Raw genomic sequence first — 23122 nt, 5'->3', positions numbered from 1 at the left:
CCCCCTTCTCCTCTCCCCCCCTCTCCTCTCCCCCCCTCCTCTCCCCCTTCCTCCCCTCCCCCTCTCCTCTCCCCCTCCCTCTCCCCTCCCTCTCCTTCCCCCCTTCTCCTCTCCTCCTCTTCTCTCCCTCCCTCTCCTCTCCCCCCCTCTCCTCTCCCCCTCTCCTCTCCCCCTCTCCTCTTCCCTCCCTCTCCTTCCCCCCCTCTCCTCTCTCCCCCCCTCCCCCCTCCCTCCCTCTCCTCTCCCCCTCCCATCTCCCCCCCATCTCCTTCCCCCATCTCCTCTCCTCCCCCCTCCATCCCCTCCTCCACCGTCCCTCCCCTAAACCTCCCTCCCCTCCACACACCCCCCTACCCCCTCCCTGCTCCCCACCTCTCCCCCGCACCTCATCTCACCCCCCTCTCAGCACTCACCCTCCCCCCCCCCCCCATCCCCCCCCCCCTCTCCCCAACCCCCCCCCCCCCCCCCCCCCCCCCCCCCCCCCCCCTCCCCCCCCTCTCTCTCTCTCTCTCTCTCTCCGCCCTCCTCCCCTCTATTACCGTGAGTGCGGGGGGGGGGGGGGGGGGTAGTTAGTGTGTGACGCTGCATGCCGCCTCCCCCCACAACCGCACGTTGGGGGAACAGACCCAACGGATCTGCACTTGGTCTAGTATTTTATATAGTTGCATCAAATACTCCCCGCTATTGCACTAATAAATGCCAAAGTTCCAGATCAGATTTCAACCACGTATTCTATATGCATCCGAACTTCAGGTGTCTGCATACGTGTTTGACAATGCACCTCTGTACTTGAAGGAATCTGGTGCGGCCTCGCGGTTCCTCACAGCAGGTAGGTATGAATAATGGGAAACGTGGCCAAGCTGATCTGGATGCCGCAGTGCTGGATCTAAATCCAGGAAACTGCCAAGGTCCGACATATAAAAGTATTATAGCAAGAATATGATCCATCAATCAATAACCTCGTTTATGAGATTGAATATCTATATTACTAAAAGTCTGTTCTTGACCGGTTTTTGGTCATCTGTGCTGCGATTTCCGAGAGAACGCCGCCACCTACGGCCGTCATTTTTGGCCACCTTGCTCAGAGATCCCCTCCGCCGTATGTGTGCCGAGGATTTTTCCCGTCGACGAAAAATGGCAGATATATTAATGTTTTTCAAAATTCCCCATTCTCTCTGCTGCCCCTGCTGGCGGCAGGGGGAGGGACTATAAAACCAGGAAGTAGTGTGTCTCACAGTCTCTTCAAGATGGAGGAAGGCAGAGGTTCACGTTTCTCTGAGCTGTGAATACCACTGAACACATGTCTACTCAAATGTAAGTGGCCTTAGTGGTTCTAAAACGCTTGCAGAATGTGTCTATTGGTTCTAAAATGTTTGCAAAAGTGTCTTGTGGTTCTAAAATGTTTGCAAAACGTGTCTCTTTTGGTTCTACAATGCTTGCAGAATGTGTCTTTTTTGGTTCTAAAATGTTTTTTAGGTTATCCCCCTTTCCTCTCCCCCCTCTCATACCCCCATCTCCTATCCCTCCTCTCCTCTCCCCTCTCCTCTCCCCACCCTCTCCTCTCCCCGCCCTCTCCTCTCCCCCCCCTCTCTTCTCCCCCCTTTCCTCTCCTCTCCCCCCTTTCCTCCTCCCTCTCCCCCTTTCCTCTCCTCTCCCCCTTTTCCCCCTCCTCTCCCCCCTCTCCCCCTATCCCCTACTGTCCCCTCCCCACCTCACATCTCCTCCTCCCCTCCTCCTCCCCCCTCTCCTCTCCACCCTCTCCTCCCCCCCTCCTCTCCCCCTCCCCCTCTCTCCTCCCCCTCTCCCCCCCCCTCTCTCTCTCTCCGCCCACCCTCTCCTCTCCCCCTCCCCCCTCTCTCACCTCTTTTTCTTCCCCCCTCCGAGTCTCCTCCCCCACCATTCCTTCCCTAAACCCCCCTCCCCTCCACACACCACTATCCCCTTCCCTCCACCCTCCCCCCCCCCCCATCCCTGCGCCCCACCTCTCCCCCTCCCCCTCTCAACACACCCTCTCTCTCCCCATATTTCTTCTCTCACCCTCTTTCCCCTCCCCCCTCTCTCCCCCCTCTCTCCCCCCGCTCTCCCCCCCTCCCCCCCTCTCTCCCCCCCCCCCCCTCCTCCCCCCCCCCTCCCCCCCCCCCCCTCCCCCTCCCCCTCCCCCTCTCCCCCCCCCCCCCCCCTCCCCCTCTCCCCTCCCCTCTCCCCCCCCCCCCCCCCCCCCCCATCCCCCCCCCCCCCCCCCCCCCCCCCCCCCCCCCCCCCCCCCCCCCCCTCCCTCCCCTCCCCCCCCCCCCCCCCTCCCCCCCCCTCCCTCCCTCCCCTAAACTACCTCCCCCCCCTCACCCCCTACCCTCTTCCCCACACCCCCCCCCCTAACCTCCCCTCTCTCCCCTCCCCCCCCCCTCCCCGTCACCCCCCTCTCAGCACCCCCCTCTCCCCCCCTCACTCTCTCACCCCCCTCTCTCTCCTCCCCTCCTCCCCCACCTTTCCCCCCCCCCCCCCCCCCCCTTTCCCCCCTCCCCCACCCTCCCCCATCCCTCTCTCCCTCCTCTCCCCCCCCCCCTCTCCCTCTGTGCCCCTCTCTCTGTGTCTCTGTCTCTCTCTCTGCCCTGCCCCTTCTCTCTCTGCCCTCACTCTCTACCCCCACCCCCCCTCTCTAGATGTGACTGCAAGTTGGGGGCTATGTTTCAGTAGATAGGGTGTTTATGGGGTATAAAAGGAGCAAATTAATAATATTAATACTGATTACCCCAAATGATTACCTAATCTGATTACCCCCCTTGAAATCAAGAGGGGGGGGGGGGGTAATCAGCGTGAGTGCGGGGGGGGGGGGGGGGTAGTTAGTGTGTGTGACGCTGCATGCCGCCCCCCCCCCCCCCCCCCCCCCCCCCCCCACACACACCGCACGTTGGGAGAACAGACCCAACGGGTCTGCACTTGGTCTAGTTTAACATAAAAATGTACGGAGAGACATAGAAGAACAGTGATGCAGACTGAAAGGAGGCGATATTTTAGCAACCATCTATTTTAGCCGTCTGCATTCAAAGTTTGAACAATTGAACAACTCAATCCAAGATCGCATGAAATTGCAATGAATGTGTGATGTCGCCTCGACCGACACACAAACCCCTCTCCCTTCCATTGAAGTCAATGGAAGGTGGTTAGCATAATCAAGGACGAGCGTCACTCTGGTCACACTCTCTTCTCCCCTCTCCAATTGGTAGGAGATTCAGAAGTTTGAAAGGGCATTCCTCCAGATTCTGTGTTACTGTCTCACGCAACTGAACAGTCGTTCTCCGGCATTTGAAAGATCATCAGCTGGAGTGCGGGCCTGACCACCCAAGAATCTCTTTGGAGACCGTTGAACATTCCATAATCGGAATTTCGGATCTCGGTCTTCAACGTGAAAGCACTGCACTAAATGTTGTACCCTTTATCTGAGCACTGTGGCCGGCTTGTATAGTTTGATTGCTTTCTTTAGATATCAATCAAAGAAAACCATTTTCACTGTATCTCGATATACGTGACAATGATAAACAAAACTAAACATTCCCTCGGGAGAATCAGTTTATGAATTATTCACAATAACAATTATAGACGAAATCCGATTATGTACCAGTCTGGCCTACTAAAGCAGCCAATGTCATCCACGTCACCCGCCATAATATTTTGCTCGTTGACAAACACTTCAGAGCGCGAAAACTATTGGCAAACAATTACAAATAGGTCTGGATTTCAAGCTCAATAAACCTAACTATTACTCTACTTTGTAGTCTCCGCGTGTGCTCGATAACTTCCAGTATTATCCTTATTTCGGGTTATTACCAGAAATATTGCTGATAAATGTTCAGGACTTAACTGCTACATGCATGAACGTAACAAATGTGATTCATAGCGACAAAATCATTGTCTTTCCACTTCTTACACGTTATACAATTTGTTCCTTGGGTTCACCTTAGACCTCCAGAACTCAGCAAACAAATTGCAAATAAAATAGATTAATTTACTCCAGAACTCAGCAAACAAATTTCAAATAAAATAGATGTATTAATCTAATAGATTAATTTGAAATTTACTTTCTATTCTGAGCGGAATGCTGATAAACGGCAGTCTTCCGTTTCTAATACGGCACAGGCTTATCTGAAGAAACATTCTTTATTCTGGATTATAGAAATAACGTCAAGCCTCACATGACTTTGTCGCAGAAGGCTATATGAACATATATGTTCTTTGATTGTCTGTACGTCAGAGCGGATAATTACTTTCACAAATGATCGTGTCTTAGTGCTCCATTGAATTTGAATCTCCCATTATCATAAAGCAACTTCTAACATCTGAACATTGCGGTGGAGGCATTATACTAGATCTTAATTACATCATTCGATAACCAGAGCCAGTAACTTCCGAAAGGTATGCAATGCTTCTATACAAGAATATGCAGTTCCCTGGCATAAACTCCGATTGTGTCAAGCTGTAGTATTACACGTAACATGGTTTCTGAATAACAGTTGTCTTTCCTCCGACAGAGAGGATTTACGAATTAAATCATAACAAGCAATTGATTGGCGAGCAAGGCTTGGCATATCACAATGAATGGTTTGTGATATAATGGGAGAGGGAAGTTGATTTGTGAGAAATACACGATTTATTGTTTTTGATGGCGATGCGCATTTATATTGCGATTTTCTTGAATAAACCTCTGTGAAAGCATTGGAACATTTGATGTGCCATAGTAATGTTATCCTCGAGATTGATCGACTAGATCGATATCGACTAGATAGATCGACTAGATCGAGATAGATCGATCTTCGAGATCAAATCGATCGATCGATCGATTTGTTATGCATGGCTTCGGACTCAGCAAACCGATTGTGACTGAGTGATTGACATTCTGATCGGTAGATCACAATCAGTGAGGGGAGGCAACAAATACTACTCAAGTGCGGTGCCGCACAAGGGTACGTTTCAGTACCCTTTCTACATACCGTCGAAATTCACGATTGTACGGCAACATTCGGCTCCTATTTAGCTTGTGTATCAAACGACTATTTTGGACGGATTATGAGAAATTATGAGACGGGCGGACATAAAGTGGAAGTGGTGCCCAGAAAATTTGCACTTCGAAAGCGGAAGAGAAACAAAATAGCGGGTGTTTGACTTCAGGAAGCGTGGTGGTTTACACGCCCCATTCAATATCAATGGTGTCGAAGTGGATATGCCGCAGAGATTCAAGGGCCTGTCCCACCAGCATGCGACTGCATGCGGCGAGCTTGCCCAAACCGGAAGCGGGGGGCGCGCGGAGGTCGAGTGATCCCGTACGAGTTGACGTGAAGTTCGAGGGCAGTTAGCGCTAGGCGTAGGCCGTCACGATGCTGCGTACGCCGTCAAGGCGCTATGTACGCCGTCAAGGCGCTATGTACGCCGTCGAGGCGCTGCGTATAGCCTCCTAGCGGCTGCAGGCCGGTGGTGCGCGGAATTTTTGGACTGTGTCAGTTTTTCGGAGCCCCGCGCGATGTCTGGACCAGCTCCGCACAACTCCATACGACTCCGGCGATCGAAGTGGGACCGGCTCCGCGAGGGCCGTACAGCTCAAGCGACCACTAGGACGCGCTTTGCCGCATGCTCGTGGGCCAAGCCCTTCAGGTTCTTCGCCGTAAATATCTGCAACAGTTTATCCTAGAACAACCACATTGAATGAAAGTCCAAAACAGAAGATAAACGCTTCTCTTAACTCCAGAGACTAAGCATGTCCAATCATGCTATCAAAGGGGAATACCTTACCACTGGGAAATGGGTGACGTGATCGTAGAGGCCTCGTAAAATTATTTTATATGGTTGGCGCCAAATTAAAACAAATCGCAAGGGGATTCCACCCGCTGTACATAATACGCTATTCTTGTCATCGTTAGCACTGAGATCCCTGTGCAGAGAACAAGTAGACTACCACGAATAATGCATCAACCGGCTATCCTGCAGATCAAGTACTTATTCAACATAGTTCTGGCCATTGCTGGTGTCTCGGGTAAGCCAATTTACACGAATATCGCTCACCTTAAACAGAGTGGAAAGGGGCAATTTTGGAGAAGGTTAAGTCACTGGCGAATGTGTTAAATGTGAAGCGACACGCACGAATACAGATTGGAAGGTGAATTAAGTGTGGAGCGTGCACGGTGAAGAGTTCCATGTGTCGAGTTACGAACTGTGGTAGTCGAATAATCTCCAAATGCATTAAGCGTTGTAGATAAGGTGGTCTATATGGTAGTCAATAGACATGAAGGTCTTTATTCTCTGGAGCGCAGAAGGTTAAGGGGGGACTTGATAGAGGTCTTTAAAATGATGAGAGGGATAGACCGAGTTGATGTGGACAAGCTTTTCCCTTTGAGAATAGGGAAGATTCAAACAAGAGGACATGACTTCAGAATTAAGGGACAGAAGTTTTGGGGTAACATGAGGGGGAACTTCTTTACTCAGAGAGTGGTAGCGGTGTGGAATGAGCTTCCAGTGGAAGTGGTGTCGGCAGGTTCATTGGTATCATTTAAAAATAAATTGGATCGGCATATGGATGAGAAGGGAATGGAGGGTTATGGTATGAGTGCAGGCAGGTGGGGCTAAGGGAAAAACGTTGTTTGGCACGGACTTGTAGGGCCGAGATGGCCTGTTTCCGTGCTCTAATTGTTATATGGTTATATGAAACAATAGACAATAGACAGTAGGTGCAGGATTTGGCATTCGGCCCTTCGAGCCAGTACCTATATTCCCTGTGATCATGGCTGATCATCCACAATCGGTACCCCGTTCCTGACTTCTCCGCATATCCCCTGACTCTGTTATCCTTCAGTGTTCGATCTAACTCGATCCAGAAATTCACAACTCTCTGCATGAAAAGGTTTTACCTCACCTCGTGCTAAATGGTCTAACCCTTACTCTTATAGGTGGCACCTGGTTCTGCACTCCCTCAACATCGGGAACATGTTTCCTGCCTCTAGCGTCCCCAATCCCTGAATAGTATTATACGTTTCAATAAGTTCTCCTCTCATCCTTCTAAATTCCAGTGTATACACGCCCAGTTGCTAATTTCTTTCAACATAGGACAGTCCAGCCATCCTTGGAATTAACCTCTTCAACCTACGCTGCACTCTCTCAATAGCAAGAATGTCCTTCCTCACATTTGGAGACCAAAAATGCACACAATACTCCAGTTGTTGTCTCACCAAGACCCTGTACAACTGCAGTAGAACCTCCTTGCTACTATACACAGATCCTTTTGCTATGAATGCTAACATACCATTCGCCTTCTTCACAGCCTGCTGCACCTGCATGCCTACTTTCAATGAATGATGTACAAGGACACCCAGATCTCGTTGTAACACCCAAATCTCGTTGCAACATCCAGGTCTCGTGAAAGTCCTGGAAAATTCTAGATGCTGCGGGATATTTTATGCAACAGAATTGTATAAAATATTGGTGTGATCACAAATCACATTCTGTGCGCAGTTCTGGACCTAATTTTAGTTGGCAGTGTTTAACTGCATTCGCTAGATTGCTGCATGGGCGACAGTTTCGCAGTTGTAAAGAGAGACGAGATAGTACACCATTACTTGCATAATTTGAGTAGAAAATTAATATTATCTCATAGCGGAAATATTTATATGTAGCGGACATTGGTTTACCTGGCGTGGTATGGGAATTAGAAGGAGCATCAGGAATATTTTCATGCTCGCGTCGTATTTAGACAAGTGAATGCACTGCCTGAGAGGCAAAGACTTAATAAGTATCCAGATGAACACCTAAATCCCAGACTCATGGAAGGCGACTGGTGTAGTGCTGGGAAATGTGAGTCGTACAGAGTTGAAGGTGATGATCAAGGTGGACGTATTGAGACATTCGTCCCATAACTGTACCTGTGACTGGCCTTCAGGGAAAAGAGCTTCGTTTACTGCTCATTGTTCTGCTTTTTTGAATGTTGACAAGGATAATGAAATTGACCATGCAGTTTTAATGCATGATTGGATTGATTTTAATCCGTCTGTTGATACCATGGCGCTTTTACTTACAGCGGTGGATATCTAATAAGATCGATTACACTTCAAGACATGAAGAGCAACTCAATTCTAAGTGACGGACGACTCATTTTTAAAGCCCATCTGGCAATATTACACTCAGATATGTTTGATTAAATTCACCTCTCTGTTTTCTAAATTCGAAGGAATGCAACCATAAGCTGGTTGAGGTACGCCAAATTATTGACAATGTGAAACATAGACTGTGCTGTAGAGAGAGTACAATATTTTTGGTGAATTGGATTTCCTATGGGTGATAGATTTTAATATCAATACATTTGAGGCAATAATTTTTGAGGGAACTGATGTAACTAGGTCATATATAGTTAATAAGAATCATATAACCATATTTCACCAAGAATCACTGAAGATTGACAGGGTGCAGAGAAGATTGACTTGACATGAGGGCATGAGCTCTTCGAAGAGGTTGGACGGGATAGAACTATATTCCATGGAGCGCTGGAGGCTGGAGGGGATGTTATAGAGGCATATAAGATCACAATTATAATAAATAAAGGGGATGCAGAGTATTTTACCCACAGTAAGAGAATATGAATAAGACGACATAGGTTTAAGGTAAGAAGCAACAAAATTATAAGGAATTTCTGGGCGACCTTTTCACACAGGTGGGTGCATGGAGCGAACATCTAGAGGAGGCTTTGAGGCAAGTAATATTACAACATTTAAAAGACGGGTGAATTGGCTGGAATAGTTTGGACGAATATTAGCTCATCGCAGGCAGGTGGAACATCTGCAGTATAATATAGATAGGGCATCTTGGTCGGCATGGAAAAGTTGGGTCGAAGGGCCGTTTCTATGCTGTGTGATATTGAAGCAACCCATAGGTCCTTTATAGATGGTGACAGACAGTAGCGTTAGGAATACACGGGGTATACTGGCCGTCATTTTTGAGGGTACGAAGTAAAAAGTGTTATAACTCAGTGGGTCAGGCAGCAACTATAGAGGAAACGTATTGTTATTTTTCCGGGCGGGATCCTTCTTCAGACGGTTTCACCCATCCTTTATTTTCTAGAGATGCTGCCGGACCCGTTAACTCTTACTCAAGCACATAATTTCTCTTTGGCATATGCCGGCATCTGCAGTTCTTTGTTTCTACAATGAAGTAAGGAAGTTATGCTTGAATGTGGATTGTTGCCCGCATCTCTGCAGTTGCCTTTACAGGGAAGATTTGGAGTCTATGAAGCCGATGTGTTGGAGGTTTAGCAGAACGCAGCCTGGATTGGAGGGCTTGACCTCCTTTCGCAGGGAGAGGTATTTTCGATTATTTTCTCTGGAAAGTCGGAGGTTGAGACGAGGCTAGATAGAGGTACTTAGAATAATGGCAGGCGTAGATAGGATAGACATTCAGAACCTTTTACTGAGGGTGTTTGTTTTTCTACACCAGAGGGCAAAGATACAACGTGAGAGCGGACAGTTAGTAGTGGGACCTGGAACGCATTGCCAGGGGTGGAAGAGGTTCCAGCTATGATAGTTGCGTGAAAATGCTCAACACTCAGCGTGGGCAGAGCTGCAACATGAGAGTGGAAATTTTCATGGAGATACGAGGGACAATTTAATTTACACCGGGAGATGTGGGGGCGCGGGGGTGGGGGGGGGGGGGGGGGGGGGGGGGTTTGCAAATATGATAGTGGGGTTGAAGTTTCATATAGGGATGTGGATCATGTCCAGGTATATGAGAACTGTATAACTTGGACCGACGCTCGACATAAATATTCTGGGCCGAAATATGGACATACTGTCATATGTCCATAACTTTATAAATCTTCACCAGACCTCACTTGAATACTGGAGAGTCGGGCGCAGTTTTGATCATCAATTTAGAGGGAGGTTGTGAAAACACTGGAAATGGCGCACAGTGAAGTCATCAGGAATATATCTGCATGGAGCAGTTTATCTGCATATATCTGCATGGAGCAGTTTAGTTATTGGTGAATAATCTTTCCTCCATGCGATGGACGAAGTTAAGCGGGGATGTAAGTGAGGTTCATAAGAATTGCCAGCAACTGTTTACCATATATATTAATGATTTGGAAGAGAGAATTAGAGAAACACTAGCAAGTTTGCGGATGACACAAAGCTGGGTGGCAGTGTGACCTGTGAAGAGGATGTTAGGAGTTGCAGTGTGACCTGGACAGGTTGATTGAGTGGGCAGATGCGTGGCAGCTACAGTATAATATAGATAAATGTGAGGTTATCCACTTTGGCGGCAAAAACAAGTGGGCAGATTATTATCTCAATTGGGTTAGGTTAGGTTAGGGGGAGGTGCAGCGAGACCTGGGCGTCCTTGTACATCGGTCACTGAAAGTTGGCGTGCAGGTACAGCAGGCAGTGATGAAAGCTAATGGAATGTTGGCTTTCATAACAAGAGGATTTCAGTATAGGTGTAAAGAGGTTCTTCTGCAGCTGTATAGGGCTCTGCTGAGACCACATCTGGAAACGTAGAAACATAGAAAATATAGAAAGTATTGTGTACAGTTTTGGTCACCTAATTTGAGGAAGGACATCTTTGTGATTGAGGCAGTGCAGCGTAGGTTCATGAGATTGATCCCTGGGATGGCGGGACTGTCATAGAGGAAAGATTGAAAAGACTAGTTTTTAAATCTGTAACGTTCCACACTTCATAGGAAGGGTTCTGGTGGAAGCCGCTGATTGGTGGAAGCAGACTAGAGGAAGCAGCTGATTGGGTGCAACCTCAGGTTAGCACTACTGCTTTATTTTTAAAGGTACAGTGAGCTAAGTGTACAGTGCTTTGTTTTAGTAAAAATATAGTTTAAAGGACAAGAGGGTCCTTTGTGAGTCAAATCCCAGTTTGTATTGTATTGTACTTGTAATTTATCCAGGGTAAGCGGGAGAATGAGGGCCAGGGCAGTTTACTGTTCTGGATGTCAGATGTGGGAGGTCATGGAGTCGGATAGCCTTCCAGACGTCCACATCTGCGCCAGGTGCATGGAGATCGGGCTCCTAAGGGACCATATAACCATATAACCATTACAGCACGGAAACAGGCCATCTCGACCCTTCTAGTCCGTGCCGAACACATAATCTCCCCTAGTCCCATATACCTGCGCTCAGACCATAACCCTCCACTCCCTTCCCATCCATATAACTATCCAATTTATTTTTAAATGATAAAAACGAACCTGCCTCCACCACCTTCACTGGAAGCTCATTCCACACAGCTACCACTCTCTGAGTAAAGACGTTCCCCCTCATGTTACCCCTAAACTTCAGTCCCTTAATTCTCAAGTCATGTCCCCTTGTTTGAATCTTCCCTACTCTCAGTGGGAAAAGCTTTTCCACGTCAACTCTATCTATCCCTCTCATCATTTTAAAAACCTCCATCAAGTGCCCCCTTAACCTTCTGCGCTCCAAAGAATAAAGCCCTAACTTGTTGGGGGAAGTCCAGGACAAGGGGTCACAGCTTAAGGATAAGGGGGAAATCCTTTAAAACCGAGATGAGAAGAACTTTTTTCACACAGAGAGTGGTGAATCTCTGGAACGCTCTGCCACAGAGGGTAGTTGAGGCCAGTTCATTGGCTATATTTAAGAGGGAGTTAGATGTAGCCCTTGTGGCAAAGGGGATCAGGGGGTATGGAGAGTAGGCAGGTACGGGATACTGAGTTGGATGATCAGCCATGATCATATTGAATGGCGGTGCATGCTCGAAGGGCCGAATGGCCTACTCCTGCACCTTATTTCTATCTTTCTATGTTTCTATGTTTGTTCAACCTTTCTCTGTAACTTAGTTGCTGAAACCCAGGCAACATTCTAGTAAATCTCCTCTGTACTCTCTCTATTTTGTTGACATCCTTCCTATAATTAGGCGACCAAAATTGTACACCATACTCCAGAATTGGCCTCACCAATGCCTTGTACAATTTTAACATTACATCCCAACTTCTATACTCAATGCTCTGATTTATAAAGGCCAGCACACCAAAAGCTTTCTTTACCACCCTATCTACATGAGATTCCACTTTCAGGGAACTGTGCAGTTATTCCCAGATCCCTCTGTTCACCTACATTCTTCAATTCCCTACCATTTACCATGTATGTCCTATTTTGATTTGTCCTGCCAAGATGTAGCACCTCACACTTATCAGCATTAAACTCCATCTGCCATCTTTCAGCCCACTCTTCTAACTGGCATAAATCTCTCTGTAGACTTTGAAACTCTACTTCATTACCCGCAACCCCACCTATCTTAGTATCATCTGCATACTTGCTAATCCAATTTACCACACCATCATCCAGATCATTGATGTACATGACAAACAACAGTGGACCCAACACAGATCCCTGTGGCACCCCACACTCGTCACTGGCCTCCAACCTGACAAACAACCATCCACCATTACTCTCTGGCATCTCCCATTCAGCCACTGTTGAATCCATCTTGCTACTCCAGCATGAATACCCAACCATTGAACCTTCTTAACCAACCTTCTATGAGGAACCTTGTCAAAGGCCTTACTGAAGTCCATATAAACAACATCCACTGCGTCACCCTCATCAATTTCCCGAGTAACATCTTCAAAAAATTCAAGAAGATTAGTTAAACATGACCTTCCAGGCACAAATCCATGTTGACTGTTCACTTGACTGTTCCAAAGGTCGGATAGGGCGATTCTGTGGACGCAGTCAGGAGACGCGGATGGTAGTTTGCCTCGCTGGTGCCAGGGTCTCGGATGTGTCTCAACGCGTCCAAGATATCCTGAAATCAGAGGGAGAGGATCCTGAGTCGTGGTACATATAGGTACCAATGACAGGTAAAAAAAAAGAGAAGAGGTCCAGAAGGGGGAATTTAGGGAGTTGGGAGGTGGAATCTGATGTAGATAGGGCGGTAAAGAAAGTTTTTGGTATGCTAGCCTTTATAAATCAGAGCATTGGCAGGATAGATTGGAGGGCTCATCTAGGGAGGCTATTTGGGTGGAATTGAGAAGTGGCAAAGGTGTAGCAACACTTATAGGGGTGTATTATAGACCGCCAAACGGAGAACGAGAATTGGAAGAGCAAATATGTAAGGAAATAGCAGATATTAGTAGTAAGCACAAGGTAGTGATTGTGGGAGATTTCAACTTTCCACACATAGACTGGGAAACACATTCTGTAAATGGGCTGGATGGGTTGGAGTTTGTAAAATGTGTGCAGGATAGTTTGTTTTATGGGAAAGATGTGGAAGAGAAATGGAGGACATTTAAAGGTGAAATTTTAAGAGTACAGAATCTTTATGTCCCTGTTCGGTTGAAAGGAAATAGTAAAAATTGGAAAGAGCCATGGTTTTCAAGGGAAATTGGACACTTGGTTCGGAAAAAGAGAGAGATTATATAATTATAGGCAGCATGGAGTAAAGGAGGTGCTTGAGGCGTATAAAGAATGTGAAAAGAATATCAAGAAAGAAATTAGAAAAGCTAAAAGAAGATATGAGGTTGCTTTGGCAAGTAAGGTGAAAGTAAATCCTAAGGGTTTCTACAGCTATATTAATAGCAAAAGGATAACGAGGGATAAAGTTGGTCCATTAGAGAGTCAGAGTGGACAGCTATCTGCAGAGCCAAAAGAGATTGGGGAGATATTGAACAATTTCTTTTCTTCGGTATTCACCAAGGAGAAGGATATTGAATTATGTGAGGTAAGGGAAACAAGTAGAGTAGCTATGGAAACTATGAGGATCAAAGAAGAGGAAGTACTGACACTTTTGAAAAATATAAAGGTGGATAAGTCTCCAGGTCCGGACAGGATATTCCCTAGGACATTGAGTGAAGTGAATGTAGAAATAGCAGGGGCTATGACAGAAATATTTCAAATGTCATTAGAAACGGGAATAGTGCCGGAGGATTGGCGTACTGCGCATGTTGTTCCATTGTTTAAAAAGGGGTCTAAGAGTAAACCTGGCAATTATAGACCTGTTAGTTTGACGTCAGTGCTGGGCAAAGTAATGGAAAGGATACTTAGAGCTAATATATATATAAGCATCTGGATAAACAGGGTCTGATTAGGAACAGTCAACATGAATTTGTGCCTGGCAGGTCATGTTTGACTAATCTTCTTGAATTTTTTGAAGAGGTCACTCGGGAAATTGATGAGGGTAAAGCAGTGGATGTTGTATACATGGACTTCAGTAAGGCCTTTGACAAGGTTCCTCACGGAAGGTTGGTTAAGAAGGTTCAATGGTTAGGGATTAATGGAGGAGTACCAAGATGGATTCAACAGTGGCTGAAGTGGCAGAGAGTAATGGTGGATGGTTGTTTGTCAGGTTGGAGGCCAGTGACTAGTAGGGTGCCACAGGGATCTGTGTTGGGTCCACTGTTGTTTGTCATGTACATCAATGATCTGGATGATGGTGTGGTAAATTGGATTAGTAAGTATGCAGATGATACTAAGATAGATGGGGTTGTGGATAATGAAGTGGATTTTCAAAGTCTACAGAGAGATTTATGCCAGTTGGAAGTGCGGGCTGAAAGATGGCAGATGGAATTTAATGCTGATAAGTGTGAGGTGCTACATCTTGGCAGGACAAATCAAAATAGGACATACATGGTAAATGGTAGGGAATTGAAGAATGCAGGTGAACAGAGGGATCTGGGAATAACTGTGTATAGTTCCCTGAAAGTGGAATCTCATGTAGATAGGGTGGTAAAGAAAGCTTTTGGTGTGCTGGCCTTTATAAATCTGAGTATTTAGTATAGAAGTTGGGATCTAATGTTAAAATTGTACAAGGCATTGGTGAGGCCAATTCTGGAGTATGGTGTTCAATTTTGGTCGCCTAATTATAGGAAAGATGTCAACAAAATAGAGAGAGTACAGAGGAGATTTACTAGAATGTTGCCTGGTTTCAGCAACTAAGTTACAGAGCAAGGTTGAACAAGTTAGGGCTTTATTCTTTGGAGTGCAGAAGGTTAAGGGGGGACTTGACAGAGGTCTTTAAAATGATGAAAGGGATAGACAGAGTTGACGTGGATAAGCTTTTCCCACTGAGAGTAGGGAAGATTCAAACAAGGGGACATGACTTGAGAATTAAGGGACAGAAGTTTAGGGGTAACATGAGGGGGGACTTCTTTACTCAGAGAGTGGTGGCTGTGTGGAATGAGCTTCCAGTGAAGGTGGTGGAGGCAGTTTCGTTTTTATCATTTAAAAATAAATAGCATTCATAGCAAAAGGATTTGAGTATAGGAGCAGGGAGGTTCTACAGCAATGCACCAAATGCCAACGATATCTAAATGTGAGGTTATCCACTTTAGTGGCTAAAACAGGAAAGTAGACTATTATCTAAATGGTGGCCGATTAGGAAAGGGGGAGATGCAACGAGACCGGGATGTCATGGTACACCAGTCATTAAAAGAAGGCATGCAGGTGCAGCAGGCAGTGAAGAAGGCGAATGGTATGTTAGCATTCATAGCAAAAGGATTTGAGTATAGGAGCAGGGAGGTTCTACTGCAGTTGTACAGGGTCTTGGTGAAACCACACCTGGAGTATTGCGCACAGTTTTGGTCTCCTAATCTGAGGAAAGACATTCTTGCCATAGACAGAGAAGGTTCACCAGACTGATTCCTGGGATGTCAGGACTTTCATATGAAGAAAGACTGGATAGACTCGGTTTGTACTTGCTAGAATTTAGAAGATTGAGGGGGGATCTTATTTAAACTTACAAAATTCTTAAGGGGTTGGACAGACTAGATGCAGGAAGATTGTTCCCGATGTTGGGGAAGTCCAGAACAAGGGGTCACAGTTTAAGGATAAGGGGGAAATCTTTTAGGACCGAGATGAGGAAAACTTTTTTTCACACAGAGAGTGGTGAATCTCTGGAATTATCTGCCGCAGAAGGTAGTTGAGGCCATTTCATTGGCTATATTTAAGAGGGAGTTAGATGTGGCCCTTGTGGCTAATGGGATCAGTGGGTATGGAGAGAAGGCAGGTACAGGATACTGAGTTGGATGATCAGCCATGATCATATTGAATGGCGGTGCAGGCTCGAAGGGTCGAATGGCCTACTCCTGCACTTATTTTCTATGTTTCTATGTTTCTAAAACATTATATGCGGTGCCTTGTTTCGAAATATATCTCTCTTGGATATATCTGTCCAATGTTTTGCACTCAGCATCCCATCTAATGCACAGTAATGCACCAAATGCCAACGATATCTCCTTCTGTTGCCTCGTGAAAAGCTCTTGGGACTTGACACCGTCTAGCTTTTCATCAATACTCGCTCACACCTTATTATTAAGGATGTATGTCCTAGCCTCACCAGTCCAGTGAAAATTCACAAACGTCTATTGATCCAGAAATAAATGTATCTACGGTTGTGCACCCCCATTTCAACAGGCATCGATAGCACTCCATTGCCTGACTACATGCCGAACTATGTTACTCACCGATCTTCTTGTCATTTCATTAGTTTTACCCTTTTACCAGTAACTTGTACTGAGATTAGGGAACGAGCCTGTCGGTGACTTTCACCATCGCTCCCATCGATGAGCTCTCATAGACCCCATCACCCTGTGACCAAGTCTGCCATCCACGCTCGGAACTCAATAATGGTTACATTGCAGGTTTTCAGATAGGACTCCGGCCGCTCCCCTGTCCCTCTGCAATCTCACCGTCATAAACCCTCAGTGTTTGAAGCGTGAGACGTTTAGTCTCGCGGAGGGACGGCAGTGGTGTCCGCGTCGTCTCAAGCACCAGGCATTTTCACATCTCCTTCATCTCATGACACTTGCGGCCTTTGATGGGGAGCTCACAGATGGTGCACAATGCCGATAAAACTGGAATCAAATTTACTAATTAAATCTCTACAACTAGTAGTGGTAATGCAGATAGTGCAGCGATATGAATAACACAGAGTATATTAATTTGGCATCATTAGGCACAGGGAATATGGACTGTAAGTAATGTTTCCATGCTCAATTATTCTGTTGTTCCTCGCTGTTCACATCCCTTCAATTTTCTCCTCCCTAATTATCCTAATTATCCCCTTTCTCCCCTTCCCCCTCCCTTTTCTGTCCCTCTATCCGCGTCACACCCTCTCTCTCTTATCTCTTTCCAATTCTCCTCTCTAGCATAATTTTCTCTCTCCTGCTATCTCTCACTTACTCAATACTTTCCCCTCACTTTTCCTTTACCTCTCAATCTCCCCCTTCTCCATTCTCATGTATCTCCGCATTTTCTACCCTTCCTCTATTTTATGTTTGTTTGGCAGGAAACTTAAAAACTGTTACATTATTTACTGGTTCAGTCACGTGAATGTATTTGTGTAGACAATCCTTCTCTGTCTCCCAGAACCAAGTACTATGACTTCTTCTGCAGCTAACTTGTTGACGATTGTGATCCTATCGAGGGGAAAGTGCGATCTCTCCAAAGGAATTTCTATTTACCTAATCACCATGGCGTTAGCTGACCTGCTGGTGGTTGTCTTCTGCATCATACTCGCATCTCTCTTTTCCCGTCTGATCCCGGCCTCATTTTTGTTTTACACGGCGGTTTGCAGTACCAACGCTGTGCTGAGCTACGCGACTATAGACTGCTCTGTTTGGCTCACCATTGCGTTCACCTTTGATCGATTCGTGGCAATCTGTTGTCACAATCTGAAGGTCACATACTGCACTACAAAAACGGCCACGTTGGTTATAGGCATCGTGTGTGCGTTGAACGTTTTACGTAACGTGCCTTTCTATTTCAAATTCCGACCTTACGGCTTCTTCAACGGAATACCCTGGGGATGCGCAACCAGGCTGGAGTTCTTCAGTTTTCCCGGATGGGTGACATTTTTCTGGATTCACCACCTGCTGAACCCCTTGATTCCTTACGTGTTAATAGTGGTGCTGAATGCCTTGACGGTCAGACATATTGTGGTGGCGAATCGCGCTCGCAGGGAACTGAAATATTCCGCTAATGGGAGTCAACGAATGGACCCAGAGATGGCCCAAAGGCGAAAGTCTATCGTTCTGTTGTTCGTCGTGTCGGGCAGCTTTATATTGCTATGGTTCACAAAGGTTGCCGTTTTCTTGCTGATGGAGATTTCCAACAGACATGCTTATCCGAGCTATAATCACCCGGTCATTCTCGCCGACCAGACAGGAACCATGCTCTTTTATCTGGGTACTTGCACAAACACCGTTGTTTATGCTCTGACCCAGAGGAAATTCAGAGAGGAATTAAAGAGGATGGTGACATATCCCTTTTTGCTCATTGCCAGACAGTTCAGATGAAGTACAAGCACCGTTACTGCTTCAGATAACCTTTAGTCCACAGATGGCAGGCAAATGTAAATTCTGCTCTTGTTCCGTTCTGCATATCATGACAGAGAGTCATAGTTGATAGTGCGGAAACAGGCCCTTCGTCCTAACGCCCATGCCGTCAAAATGTACCAGCTTCACTGGGCCCAACTGCCTGCGTTTAATCCATATCCCTCCAACCCTGTCCTATCCATGTACCTGTTTAACTCTGTCTTAACTGTTGGATAGAACCAGCCTCAACTACCAGCTCTGGCAGCTTGTTCCATACACCCACCATCCAATGTGCGAAAAGGTACTCCTCAGATTCGTATTTAAACTTCCCCCTTCACCTTAAACCTATAACCTCGGTTCGCCTACGCTAGGTAACAGACGCTGGGCATCTATCCGATCTATTTATCTCATGATGTTATAGACCTCTACAAGATCCTCGTTGGAGAGTTATTTTCTATCTGAAATACAGGGAGAATTCCGGGATTGCACGTTGGTTTCAGTGAGTGTTGGATGTGCCAATACACATTTGTATTACTTATGGTACTTGTGGATTCAGGCATGATATGAAACTGACTTTTTGGCACAACACAGTCCTGTCGATTGTTGGATTATTTACGGTAAATAATTTGTCTACATTGAGACCGTAGTCGCCTCTTAATTTCCTATCCAAGCTTTGGTCCATCATTTAATGTTTATTTGTCCCTGTTAATTCAAACACCGGCTTTTTCCAGCTCACCACCCCTCTCTGCATGAACAGCTTACCCCTTCGGATCCCCTATAAATCTTATCGTCATGCACCTTAACCTTGTGCTCCCTGGTTCCCGACTGTCTTCACCTGTCGAACAGTGCAGAACAGTACAGCACGGGAATGAGCCTTCCACCTCAACATGTTTGCGCCGAACATGACGCCATGTGAAATCGATCTCAGCTGCCTGTGCTTGATCGAAATTAATTGCACTGCCATGGACCTGTCAAAAATAGTCGTGCCCACCTCCACCCTTGGGAAGGAGTTCGCGGCGCCCGCAATTTCATGTAGAAAGTTGCTCCGCACATTTCTATTTAAACTTTCACTCTCTACCTTAGAGTTATAACCTCCAGTGCTGGGCATTTCCGTCGTGGGCAACATATTCTCACGATTTAGTCTCTTCATGCCTCTCATAAATGTATATACATTCATCACGTCGCTCCTCAACCTCCAACGTTACACAGAAAACAATACAAGTGTTTTCCCCTCTCCACGAGGTGACACCCGCTAATCCATACGGCGCTCAGGTAAACCCCTCCCGCATCATCTGCAAAGCCCCCAGATCTTTCCTGTATTAATTTCGATCAAGCACAGGCAATGCCGTGCGCAATATTCCAAATACGGCCACAATATCTTATAGAGCTGCGCTCTGACTTACTGACTCTTATACCATTTGCCACGAGCAACGAGGACACGCGTACCGCACGCCCTCCTCACCACCCTATTTACAACTTCCAGTGAGCTAGGAACTTGGGCCCCACGATATCTCTGCGCCTCATGCTCTTAAGGGCCTCGACATTAATTGCATACTCTTCACTCACTTCAACATCCCAAATGTATCTCCTTAGTGCTTCCCTTAATGTGTACAACTTCTCCAATTTTGGAGTAGTCAGCAATCTTGCTCATCTACATTTACGTTCGTCTCATGTATCCATATCACAATGGGCAGGTACCATAATACAGACCCCGGCAGTACTTCACTTGTCTCAAATATCCAGCTAAAATATATCGCTTCCAACGTAACCCTCCATTTTCTCTAAATAAGTTCATTCTGAACCCATGCAGATATGTCACCGCTACATTTTAATTTTCTTGAACAGCCCAGCAAGAAGGACCTTTTCAAAAGCCTTGCAAGGATCAATGTGTACAACATCTACCACCATGCCCTCGTCAATCTCCTTCGTCACCTCCTCAAATACAATCAAATTGGTTACACATGACCCACCGCGTTCAATGCCATGCTGTTTATCGCTAATTACCCCGCGCTCCTCCAAACCCTATCTCGAGGAAATCTCTCTAATAGGTTCCCCAACACTAATGCAAGGCTCACCGCCATATAATTCCCCCGATTTTCACTATTTCCCTTCTTAAACAAAGGAACGACATTGCCCACTCCCCGGTTCTCTGGGAATTTGCCTTTGTCTAGACAAGAAATTACGATTCCGTCCCCTGCAATCTCCTCTCTTGCCTTGCTCAATAATCTGGGGTGGATCCCATCAAGCCTAGTAGACTTACCGACTTTAATGTTCTTCAAGAGGACCACCTCATTCTCCATCTCAAACTTGCCGGGCCATCTCCATCTCAAAATTCTCCAGCCCAATCTCGCTGTCCTCTATGTCCTTCTCCTTGGTGAACGCAGATGGAATTTACTCATGTAACATCTCGGTTCCCTTTCGCTGGCATCAAGCATTTCTCCTCTGTTTTCCTTGCGCTGGTCAACCTGTTATTTTTAATATATGTATAAAACACATGCTGATGGGCGAGTACTTAAGGCTTGTGCTACTCAGCTAGCTCCGGTGCTTACTACAATATTCAACCTCTCCCTGGCCAAGTCCGAAGACCCTGCCTGCTTCAAAAGATCCACATGTACCAAAGAATGTCACCCCCCCCCCGCAGCTTGTTTGAATGACTATCGACCGGTTGCCCCTCACCTCGGTAGTCATGAAATGCTTCGAGAGGCTGCACATCTGCACCTCCCTCCCTCGCAACATAGACCTGGTACAATTCGCATACCGTCCGAACAGATCCACGGACGATGCAGTCTCACAGGTTCTGCCCACCGCTCTCTCTCTCACCTTCACAGCTAGAGGGGGGCTATGTGAGGATGCAGTTCATTGACTTTAGTTCAGCCTTCAACACGATAGTCCCCACCAGACTTGCTGAGAAGCTGCTGGAATTGTGGCTCAACACTCCCCTGTGTGCCTGGGTCCTGGACTTCCTCACCGCCAGGCCCCAGGTGGTCAAGATGGGAGGAAATACATCGAAGACCCTCACCCTGAGCACAGGATCCCACCAGGGTTGCGTCTACAACCCCCTACTGTACTCCCTCTTCACACATGACTGTGTGGCTAGGTTCAGCTCCAACTCAATAATCGAGTTTGTTGATGACACTGTGGTGGTGGGCTGATCTCAGGCAACGATGAGAAGGCCTACCGGGAGGAGGTGGCTGATCTGGCACTCTGGTGTCAGGACAACAATGTCAAAAAAACTAAGGAGCTGATTGTGTACTTTAGAAAGGCACAACAACCGATACGTACACTCCATTGAGGATAAATGGGGATACTGTGGATAGGGTGAGCTGCTTTAAATACCTGGGAGTCCACATCTCAGAGGATCTGACATGGACATCACACGCTGCCGCACTTGCGAGTAAGGCAAGACAGTGCCTTTACCACCACGGGCAGCTGAGGAAATTCAGAGTCTCTCTGAGGATCCTCTAGTGCTTCTACTCAGTGGCTGTGGAAAGCATCTTGTCCGGAAACATCACGATTTGGTTTGGGAATTGCTCTGCCCAGGACAAGCAGGCTCTGCAGAGAGTAGTGCGTTTGGCCGAACGCACAATGGGAACTATACTCGCCCCTCTGCGGAACCTATACATCAGCAGGTGCAGATCCAGAGCCAGCAACATTTTGGGGGACCCCTTCCACCCAGCAACAGACTGTTCCAGTTGCTACGGTCAGGCAAACGCCTCCGCTGTCATGCTGTGAAAACAGAGAGGATGAGGAGTTTCTTCCCAGAGGCCATGAGGACTGTAAACTCTCATCTCACCAGGGACTAATTTACTGTACCAATTTACTGTTGTGTTGTGTCTTTTTAAAATTGCTGTTTTTTTGCTGTTTTGTAGTGCTGTTAAGATTGCTGTTTTGTTAGGGGAAGGGGGGGGGGGGGGGGGGGGTTGCACACTCTGCAAGCATTGCACTTTCCATTTCACTGCACATCTCGTGTGCGCATGTGACAAATAAACTTGACTTGCTTTGACTTGACTTGATGTTCCTTACTACGACTTGCTAACGTTCGGTCCTTCTAATAGTCCGCTTCAGTTCGTTCTTAATCACTTGATATCCTTCGTCTTGTTAAATCGGACATACATTTCAACTTTTCTTCCTGACAAACTTTACAAACTTCTTGTACACGATTCCCATACCTTGGTATACATATCCCTCTTTCGCACTGAGGGAGGGATCATGCACTTTGATCAGCTGGCCTTTAAACGACTCCCACATGTCAGCGTTGGACTTATCCAATACCGACTGCTCCATCTCTACCCTCTCCAACTCCTTCCTAATAACATATTCCTTTGATTTGCCACAGATTAGTATCTTCTCCCAACATCTAGAAATAACCCCACTCACACCAACGTTACAAATGGTATAAGTGTGGTTACTATCTCAAAAATATTATTCCACTGTAATACCGATCACCTGATGTGAAGTGCCTTTTAAATTCAATTAGCCCTCGCTTCAATTCCTAACAGATGAGACTAATCACATTTGAGAGGCCCCTTTTAAATTATTTATCAATCCTGACAGATGAAACCAATCAACTTTCAGACTTTAATCTATCGCTGCCAGTCCCGATATATTAAACTAATCAAACTCTCCAGAACTCGGTCTTTGGTCTCTATATTAAACCTTGAAACTTGTCTTTTAAATTCTTCCTGCTCCGACAGCTGAGACTAACCAACATTGTGTGTGTTGCAGCTCACGCTGTAAATCCACATATATGATTTGCAGAGAAATGTCTATTTCTGTCCCAATTTAAATCATTACGGTACTATTCGCGCTTCCAGTTCCACT

The 23122-nt window shown here is 46.5% G+C and overlaps 1 protein-coding gene across 1 annotated transcript; it reads left to right on the top strand.

The window, feature by feature from the left end:
• Nucleotides 1-696: 696 nt before the first annotated feature.
• Nucleotides 697-20266, top strand: LOC129715642 (probable G-protein coupled receptor 139). The gene is made up of 3 exons (XM_055665504.1): nt 697-829; nt 17355-18241; nt 20147-20266. Exons 1-3 carry the CDS (start codon nt 697-699, stop codon nt 20264-20266), a joined length of 1140 nt encoding a protein of 379 aa, XP_055521479.1.
• The last annotated feature ends 2856 nt before the right edge of the window (nt 20267-23122 follow it).

Source organism: Leucoraja erinacea, unplaced genomic scaffold (assembly GCF_028641065.1).
Source record: "Leucoraja erinacea ecotype New England unplaced genomic scaffold, Leri_hhj_1 Leri_128S, whole genome shotgun sequence".
NCBI classification, from domain to species: domain Eukaryota; kingdom Metazoa; phylum Chordata; class Chondrichthyes; order Rajiformes; family Rajidae; genus Leucoraja; species Leucoraja erinaceus.
The sequence above is the reverse complement of the archived record's forward strand: the minus strand, read 5'-3'. Positions and strand labels throughout refer to the sequence as shown.